Source organism: Centruroides sculpturatus, unplaced genomic scaffold, assembly GCF_000671375.1.
Source record: "Centruroides sculpturatus isolate CEXI.00-Female unplaced genomic scaffold, Cexi_2.0 scaffold1340, whole genome shotgun sequence".
In the NCBI taxonomy this organism is placed as follows: Eukaryota; Metazoa; Arthropoda; class Arachnida; order Scorpiones; family Buthidae; genus Centruroides; species Centruroides sculpturatus.
The window spans coordinates 165,598-176,027 of NW_019385581.1; the positions used below are offsets into that span (position 1 = coordinate 165,598).

A 10,430-nucleotide genomic window follows, 5' to 3' on the forward strand; every position below is an offset into this window, starting at 1 on the left:
GCCGAAAACGTTTGAATAAAAAGAAAAAGAACTCGGCAAGTAGAATTCAAGTGTGTTCATATTTATATTTAACATTGCTGAGAAGGAGAGAGACAGACAGTGTAAGTAAAAATACTCTACATAATTGACATTTTCTTTGCATTATGCTATTTAATTTCTTTGCTTTTACACAAAAAGCATATGAAATGCTGACTTTTAATGGATGTTAGCGTGAAATTCATGATATTTAAATTGATGCCATAATATCAATGATTGCAAGCTTTACTTCTTATATATACAGTTTATTTGTCAAGCAGGCTTATATAGTATATGAAGAATATCCTCTAAAATGCGTCCTATTTACAAATGAGCATATGTTATTTACACACTAGTTACAAATGGACGTACAGTACTTCATATATATCAGACAAAATAAAATTATACTATTATGTCACATGATTGCTAATGGCAATTTGCAAACTAACATTTCCTCTGTAGTACAAAAGAGTGTTGTTGAAAGATTTAAAAACAAAAAACCGTTTACTAATTAAGCATTTCCTAATTTCGCATGACTAGAATGTAAAAATCTATTTTACTGCGTTACACAGTATAGACATAAACTCATCATCATCATCCATTCTAAATAATCTCACTTGTCACAGCGTACAAAAACAGTTATGAAATAAGTTATTAATCTAAAATATTATTAAAAGAAATTAAAGTAACTGATAAAAATTTTGAAATTTGAGTCGATACATCATGAAAGTGAAATGTAGGAGCTGGGTTTGGAACCAAACTGACATATGCTTTAATAGTTAAGAACCAAAAGGACGTATTTCAATAATTCATTTATTAGTTGAGCATGTTCTATATAATATGAATGTTCTAAATTTATCATGGATATTAAACTATCAAACACCTTCTGTTGCTAAAAAACGTTTATTAGAAAAACACAAACGTTATCAACCTAATGCAAGAGATCATCTTTATGAGTAATCGAATTCGAACGCCTTTTCAATACAGAACATCTTAACGAAGTGACGTTTAAACACTCATATTTTAATTTAGATTACATAAATAAACACTTAAATACCAATACAAAATATTTTAGACAAACGGAAAATAATATAAATAATAAAATAAAATAAATAAAATTCATCAAATTATACAAACATGTGCAGACTAAGCATTTTTATATTTTAATTATATGTTTGTAATATTTATTTAATGCAAAATTTCCAATGCATTAGGTAGTCCATCTGCACACCTATCGTTTATGCAATCATCTTTTAATTTATTTTATAAATTTCTATTTTTTTTTTGGCTCGATGCTTACGAAAATGTACTGATCGCTCTGAGAATACTCGTTTCATTCTACTTAACTATGGAGTCCCATACTCGTGCATACTAGACAAAACTGTGTTGTTGTGCCCTTTGTTAATGTCATATTTGTGCTGTTTGAGCTTAATTCTCATATTCCTTCTTGTGATCCCAACAAAGCTATTCTTTATTCCTAACTGCTGATTTTGAATAGGAATTCTGTAAAACCCTCCTTTTTGAAATTTGAGAGCATTTCTCATTTAGCAATAACAGAAACTTCTAACAAATCATATAATAATTTTTTTTCAGTTGGCTTTTCCCGTTATTAATCAAAGGAAAAAAGAAATTTTTAAAACAAGAAGATTTGTACAAAACTTCTAAATATCATTCCTCCGAATATCTGGGAAATCTGCTAGAAAAGTAAGTTTATATTTGCAATGATAATTTTGTTTAAAGTATATAAAATACATCTGTATAAAATAATATTTTAAACTTGAATTTCAATATGTAAACTTCACTAAATTCATAGTACTGTATATTAATAAACAATTTCACATTTTTCTGATACATAAGATTGTAATGTAAGAAAATAGAATTAATGTTAAAATTGTTATATGTAAGTAATCGGAAAGTAAAATGCAAACACTTACTTAACAAAAGAGATAATTATAGTCAATAATATACACTTTTTGTGCAAAACTTTCGCAACGATTTTTTTTGGCATAACTCCGCAAGAAATACTCTGGGAGACATGAAATTTAGAATAGAAACACAGTATTTTGTACATAATAAAAAAAGCATACTTCTGCAGAAATGAATAGTATGGAGTAAAACAAAAATGCTCTATTGAAAGAGCTGCGTTTGTACAAATGATGTTGTTCTCCCTCTTAGGAAAACAACATCATTTGTATCAACTATTCATTCTACTGTTATTTTCACTTTCTAAAAGCTCTTCAACAGCAAGAGTCCGATGTGACCTTTCAGTTATCTATATATATATAAATGAATGTGTGTCTGTCTGTTGTTTGTCTGTCCTTCATGCATTACTACATTATGTATTCGATTGCCATGAAACTTTGGGAAGTTATTTAATACACTCCTGCGAAGGTTCTGGCATAATACATTTATCCTACGATAGATGGCGCGCGTGTATACGAGCATTTCATCGTGAGAATTTCAGCACGGTTAGGAGTTGAAACTTGAAATTTGGTACACAGTTAAGCCGGATGCACACATGCGGCGCGGCAAGGAAAAACGGGGTCACAAACGCATGTTCGCCGCGCGGCGGCAATCCGCTAACATTTCGCCGCATGCGTTCTGTATTCAAGATGGCGAACGATACCGATATTGTCGCTATTCACGAGTTTACAAAGTTTCTTTTGTAGCGCTCGGTTTATTTAGTTAGAAGATTATGTCGAAGATTCAAATGAAGATTTTGGATTAGAGATATTTTCTCGGATCGGTAAAAAACTGGTGTACAAAATACGCTTATTCCTCGATAAAAAATACTGTTTCGAGTAAGATTCGGTTGTTTTGTTCTTTGAATTAAATTATATATGATTATTTGTGTAGAATTTGTGTTAAATTTATTATTTTTCCTCTTTATTCTGATGTTAGTTATCTTGATTAACCGCGTCGAACTTTCCGCCATTAAAACATTACGTGATTGTATTTTCTTACGTGACTACAAGACGAACTGTTATTGGCTGATAGAAACGCGTCTTGCCGCGGTCGCTGCAAAAGATAGCATTCAACCAACTTTTGCGGGACATAAAAAGCGGCAGAAAATCGACTTTTGCGGCGAAAAAAACTAACGTCATTCTGCCGCTTTTCCTTGCCGCGCTGCATGTGTGCATCCGACTTTAGGGTACGTCACGAGAACGCACATTAACAAGGGATTTTCTGAAAATTTTTGATTTTTTACTCTTTCCACACTAAGGGGGCTTCTTTTTGCAAGCCCATTATGGTTTTGGCCAGGCCCACAATGGGGCTGCCGGATGTTCAGGAATGGGGTCCCGACATATCCGAACAGACCACCCCCCGAAAAATTCCTGGGGATTATTCGACCCGTTCGGATTCGTACCCGGGTACCCCAGAGCAGTAGACTGCCACCTTGACCGCTCGGCCATTTGGCCGCTAGTCTTCACCAATGTCTTCTCAGAACAGATGCATGTCACTTGCTGACAATAGTGATTTCCAGTAACAGTACGACCTTCAAAAATTTCACGCTCACTTTGCCCGTTTATCATAATACATCCCAACATGAGCACACCAAAATTACCGTAACGGTTTATTTCCGTAATATGAGGGGCATACAACAATGTAACTAACCCTCTCCATTTTCACTGGCATTGAGAATCGTTTGTGATACTGAAACGAATTTCGTCTGTAAAGAAGACGTGATTTTATTTATGAGATGTCCAGTCTTTGTGTTCCTTACACCAGTCTAAAGGTGCTGCCGACAAGCAGCTGTCAACGGGATGCAGCACTCAAACAGCAGATTTAATATGATCAGACACCTTTACGAAGGCGTCTGGCCATATTAAACCACGACACTTTTGTCCTATTGTCGTACGAAGCTGCTGAGCAATGTTGCCTGCTGAATAGAATCAATCTCTTTTTGCCTGGAAGACGATATGTTAGTCATCCACTGGCGTTGTTTTTCTTGACGATACCATTGACCTATCGTACAGCTACACAGCCGGTTTAGAAAGCCTTTCCAAGCTTGTGAAACGACATTTTTGTTGATTCCAAATTTTTGGGCTACACTCGTCAAACTACGCTACCCATCAAGCTTACCGATGATTCTACCACATGTAAAGACATCCATATGGTTTCATCTAGTTATATTGCATGTACAAATTTACTTCTACTTGCAGGAACTGTCTTTAATAGCGCCTTTTGTCCTTTTTGTTTATTGTAGTCTTTACTGCGATCACTGTCTGCGCGCATTTTTCATGCCCTCATGTCACCCGTGATGTCTTCATCCTGCTACTTGCATACGAATCACCTTTCTACTGAACAGAGTGTTTATTGTACTGATCACAAAAAGTCCTTTTCTACAGTTTCATAGATGCCTGCTTAAAAGTTACATTGTTGCTTAACTTTTGCCAGTGTATAAGCCTAAAGCCTGTTGAAATGCTACAACGCGATAAATTGTTGCCGTTTGGTACTGATTCTTTTATGAGACTGGGAAAAAACAATATAACGCACTCACGACAATACTATACCAAGGAATATAACCTGAGTACACATGTAAATAGTATGGATGACATAACTAACGAATTTATCGAAATAGAATCCCATAGTCATTTACAGTGGGTACAGGCCGTGTGAGTGAGATGCCGGGTGAGTGAGATGCCGGTTTTATAAAACAAGGGGAAAAAGCTTTAATGTATTTAAATTTTTTTTCATATATTATATAATCAATTTTGTAAAAAGGTTAAACTATAGATAAAACTTTATACATCACTCGTAGTTTCCTAGAGATTGGTAAATTGTGTTGCTTCAAAATATTACGAAGTTTAAATGTAATATCTTTTTAACTTGTAGAAATTTTTTTCTGTTATTCAGAGAATGGAATAAGGAATTACAAAAGAAAAACCCAAGCACATTAAAAGGAATACTGCGATTCATTGGGTGGAAATACTTAATAGTAATTTTATTTGCATTTATTCAGGTACTGTTCCTACTAATTTAAATTATTGTCGCCATTCGACACGATTCATAATATTATAATTATGTATTTTCAGGACACTGTCATAGTTACAAGCAAAGCGTATATTTTAGGATTAATAATATATTATTATGACAACAAATCGGAATGGAATGAATCAAATGTTTACTTATTAGTCGCAGGATATTGTGGCCTAACAGCAATTTATTCGTTGACATTTAATATTAATTACTTTATAACAGATGTATTAGGCATGAAGTTAAAGGTAGCTTTGTGCACTGTCATATACAAAAAGGCAAGTATTAAATATAATATTATAAACATGTAGTTTCGTTTTCGTTCCTGCTTGTTTGTTGAACTTATGTCATTTTGATTACAGACTTGTTATAGTCTTATAAAATAAAATAGTTAATTTTTCAGTTTTCTAGCTTTATTTATTTACTTTTAACATTATATAGTATATTGTTTTAATGGAAGGAAACTTGCATTGCTTTAAAGGTTTGTGATTTCTCATGGAGTTTTGGGGTCACAACTTTACCTATTGTGTTATGTAATATTTAAAATAGATTGTATATTTTTAGTTAGAGTAAAACTAGAAATAAGTATTAATTAACGCAGATATAGTTCAGTGTGTATTCCGGTAATTATTAAGATGCATAAAAGGGTTGAAAGTGTTTTAAAAGATGAAATGTTTTGGATCATTACACTGAATGAAGCAGTAGTTGAAAAGTATAAAAGTTGAAAATGCATATTATTGACGATCCGTGTTTTCTATAATGAAGTGTAATGTGTAAACAAAATGACTAAACATCAGTAGTTGTATATATTATAATTAAATATTTTAAATAAAAGAATCACTTTTGAAATTCCTACAACCACCAGAGTGTTTAGCAGAGTGTTTATATTGATTAGCAGAGCTACAATCTGCTAATCAATATAAAGTTGCAGAATTTCTAACTTTTTCCGAAATATTATACACTCGGTTTCGATATAGTGCGAATTTAATGTTTCATTTCTTAATTAAATACATTTTCCGGAAGAAAGTGAAAGAAAACTTAATGCATTCTATAAAAATAATTCCTAAACATATATGTTGGTCGACTTGTTTATTATCTTCTGTTATTTTCGTGATTAAATTTTGCACTGAGGTTATTGTTTAAAGTGAGAGCAGATTTTAGGACGATTTGTAATTTGCAGAGTTCAATAAGCAAAACGAATATATGAAAGTTTTATTGCTCTAATAAATATTTATAATAAATTAGAATACAAAAACTAACACAACACTTTTCTCATGTAATGTAACTTTTTGAAACACAAGAGAAAATATATTCTAATACATTAAAAAGTTATTTAATAGTAATGAACGAAATTAATATAATTATAAAATAAGAATAAAACTACTAACTGTAGCGAAAATGATAAAATTTTTTAAATTATGCAAGAAAAAATGAAAAACATACTTTAAAGTTAGGAAAAACACTACATTTTTTTCCTCAGCTTCTTATTGTGACATGTGTTATCTTCACCAATTATTTATATTTTCACTTTAAATAATTATGCTACCGGAAATACCTACTTAGAGTACTGAAAAGAAACTATGCATATTAAAATTTATTCTGTATTGTGATTAATGCAGCAGTCTCAGTTTTAACATTTATTGTAATATTAATGGATAACATTTCGTTTCATAAGAAAAGACATAATTTAATTAATAATAAGTAGAATTTTTGCCAATATAACTCGTCGGTTATCTGAGTTTGAACTAAATTCGATAAAGATGCAAGTAATATAATGTGCGGGTTATATGCCAATTATAAACATAAGCCCTCTTCCTAGTAAAGCAACATCTGAACGGGTTATGTAAATATTTTATTTTTGTTCTAAATATTTCCTGGGGTATACGTTGATGCACGTTATTTGCAGGAAAGTGAAGTTATCGTATTAAAAAAATAGAATGTATATTAATTGTTTGATAAATAATAATGTTTTGAATTATAATTTGTACTTATTTTCATTTGAAATATTTATATCCAGGCAATTAATTTAAATTCTTCATCTCTGGCAAAATCGAATATAGGACAAATGGTAAACCTTCTAGCAAATGATGTCAACAATTTTTGTAACGTAAGTTCATATGATTATTTTTCTAAATATTACTTTTAATGTATTAATTATTATCTTCTTGTTACATAAATTTATTTACGCAACTTATCCTTCAATGTACATTTCGGTTTTCCTCACGACAGTCTTCTAATACTTCGAATAAACATATAAATTTTATACTTTGTTACTATTCACTTTATATGTATTAAATATTTATATTTTATTTACAGAATATCTACACTTTTTCATTTTTTTTCACAAATCCTTTTCTACTGATTACTGCTGTATTGTTGCTATGGCAATATTGCAGATGGGCCTTTTTAGTTGGACTTTCGGTCATATTTTTGTACTTTCCGTTACAAATTGTGTTGGGCAAACTATACTCAAAATTGAGGTAATTATTATTTTAAGTTACATAATTATAACATACATCTGAAATGAATAAAACTATAGTAGGCTCAGAAACCAATTCTATTCATTATAAACCTGAGTGTGAAAAAGTTGTAGGACTAGAGTTAAATTTAATAACTATAAAATAATTATTCCAATTACAATATAAATACCATCAGTCCGACAATATTCTATTTCTTCGAAAGAACTGAAAATACAGTTGCGAAAACAATTTGCTTGCCATGCGCCCAAAAGTACAGAAAAGAATTGTTTATTAAGCAGAAATTTAATGTAAATTGCAGTTATTACACCAATAAACTAACTGTATTTTGATTATGTAGGATGAAAAATTTATCATAATAAGTTAAAAGTTTTGAGTGTATTGTTCCTTCGAAAGTGGTTTGCTTACTGTGAATCCATAATAAAATGGTAACTACTGCAAACTTTTTCAAGGTTTAGTTATGTTTTATCTGAATTTTTAAATTTTATTGTCTGTTCTGCTAAAAATCTGTAGTCCAAGAAAGAAATTAGAACATTTACATGGCAAGAAATGACTTAAACTCGATCCTTTCTAAATGTTAGTAACAAAATGGACAAAACCGTCAGATATAAGACTCGTCACACATATTACAAAACAAATTTTGTGTTGAATTTCAGAATGTGCCCCTAAATTTTATTAGAATTCAAGATTTTTAATTTTTCATCATTCTGACAAATTCCTGAAAGAAGGGAACAACAAACATCGCATCGAATGGTTACAACAATGTAAAAATCTTTTATTGTTAATTAATTAATAATGTCTTATAATATCAATATCTGTAATTATTTGTAAACACAACTGTACTTTATCATTATCTAAAAATATATTTCTTTAATCTTACACTTTTGCATGTAAATCTTTTTTTTTACAATGATCATAAAAAAGATAACTAATATATAAAATTTAACTGTTTCTAATTCTTGTAAAGTTAATTAATGTAACATAGAGTTATAATAATTTTCAGTAATAAATTTACTTAGAAATTTAAAACGATTGATAATAAATTAGGCAGTTTTAGTAATTACTTCGTAAATATTTTTTATATTCACTTTATGCAGTAAACTTTATTAAACGTGTCAACTTCATAATTTAAAATGTCAGTAAAATTTTTACTAGAATTTTGTTAACTTACCTTATATAATTTTACAAATGAATGCATTACTGAAATAAATTGCATAATGACAGATTTCAGGCAGCTGTATTGGGAGACGAAAGGTTGAATCTGTTGAACGAGATAATTGCTGGCATGAGATTAGTTAAAATGTATACTTGGGAGTTGCCATTCGCTTCGTTAATAGAAAAAATCAGAAAGTAAGTATAATTATACTACCTTTATACTCTTTTCATAATATAAGACTTTTTTCTCTAAAAATTCATTTTCAAAATTTGAATTTGTTCTGAATTGTAAAAAAAAAAATCACAGATGAATAGCGATATTACACGTCTACATCTTGACAGTATATACAGGTTATGAATATTTAGTTTGTTCGATGGTTTTACAAATTTAAAAACATTTTGAAAGAAAAATAACGTATCTTAATTTTGTTTAATATCTTCAATAATTTATACGTTGCATTAATTTATGTTCATAATTGTTCTGTTTGTAGGAAAGAAATGAAGAAAGTGAAAATGTTTATATATGTTCGAGGAATACCAATAACATTGGGATATCCTGTGTCAAGACTATTTACTTGTCTTACTTTCCTTGCCATAGTTTTGTCTGGAAGCACGTTAAATGCTCAAATTGTGTTTGTCACAATGTACGTTTCGATTTTCATCTATTTTGGCACCGTTGTTTTGTTTTCGAAAGCAGTCAATCTCATTGCAGAAATGCGGGTTTCATTGAAAAGAATTCAGGTAAAATAATTACAGTTTCTAATATATTACATAGATTTAAGTAAATGTATATTACGATTAATATTAATTCTTATAGATATAGGTAATTGTTGTTTTATAAATATTCATTGTATTTGTTGCAATTGTTAATTAGAATGAAAATAAACAAACTACAGTATTTAAGTAAAAGCCGTTATAATTTGGATTTTATTCGACTTCAAAAAAGGCTATGCTTTTCAATTGTTTCGTGTTTGCCCTAATTAAAAATATCATATCATACAACCGACTGTTGCCTCAAATATTCACAACAAATCTTTTGCATAGGGACAATGTCATTTTAAGATTTGCCTACGTGACAAATACTGTTTATGAAATTTTTTACTTTTTACTTTATTACATATTCTCTGAAAGAAAAACAATCCATTATTTGTCCATTTGTCTGGTGTAATGTACAGTACAGTACAGTACGTTTCTTTCAGCAGATAGTAATAAACCAATATATAGGGTATGCTGCACACAGTTTTACCTCTTTTTTTACAGTTTTTTTTCCACTAAGTCGGTTTAATATGGAACAATTTAAGAAAAACTCTTTTGTGTTTTAAATATAGATTCTAAACGAGCAATTATTTATTGTGTCATAATCAGAATGCCGGACTGAAATTTTTCGTATTTTTAATATATCTAACTTAAAATATGTGCGCTTCACCTCAAATTAGTAGCGGCTTGCCCCTGTGCATCATACTTTTCCGTTAACAATAGAGTCGTGCTGGTCATCTGTTTAACACCTGGGGAAAAGTGTTCGAATTGAAATAATATGATTTCCGGTTAGCCTGTATATTTAATCGGGGCTTTTTGCCTCTACGGTTTCTACACCTTTTCATTTTTATATGTTTATCTCTAATACCTAGATTAATTAAGGAAGGAAAGGCAGGCAAGATTGGGAATTTATATACAGTATCTATATTTTTTAAAATTGCAATTTAATAAAACATGGGGTTATTTACCAAACCAAAAACCATTATATTCAAGTTTTAATTTCAAATATATAATGTACAGATACGGTATATTATGTAAGTTTATTGATAT

The 10,430-nt window shown here is 30.2% G+C and overlaps 1 protein-coding gene across 1 annotated transcript in view; it reads left to right on the forward strand.

Annotated features, from left to right (window-relative positions):
• LOC111640313 (multidrug resistance-associated protein 4-like) overlaps positions 1–9,447 on the forward strand; it is a 22,084-nt gene extending 12,637 nt beyond the window's left edge. Inside the window, exons 2-9 of the mRNA XM_023386322.1 lie at positions 1,609–1,719; positions 4,873–4,978; positions 5,052–5,270; positions 7,010–7,099; positions 7,309–7,472; positions 8,694–8,819; positions 9,116–9,365; positions 9,442–9,447. Coding sequence (XP_023242090.1) covers positions 1,609–1,719; positions 4,873–4,978; positions 5,052–5,270; positions 7,010–7,099; positions 7,309–7,472; positions 8,694–8,819; positions 9,116–9,365; positions 9,442–9,447 — 1,072 coding nt within the window. The remainder of the gene's footprint in view (positions 1–1,608; positions 1,720–4,872; positions 4,979–5,051; positions 5,271–7,009; positions 7,100–7,308; positions 7,473–8,693; positions 8,820–9,115; positions 9,366–9,441) is intronic.
• Positions 9,448–10,430: the final 983 nt, after the last annotated feature.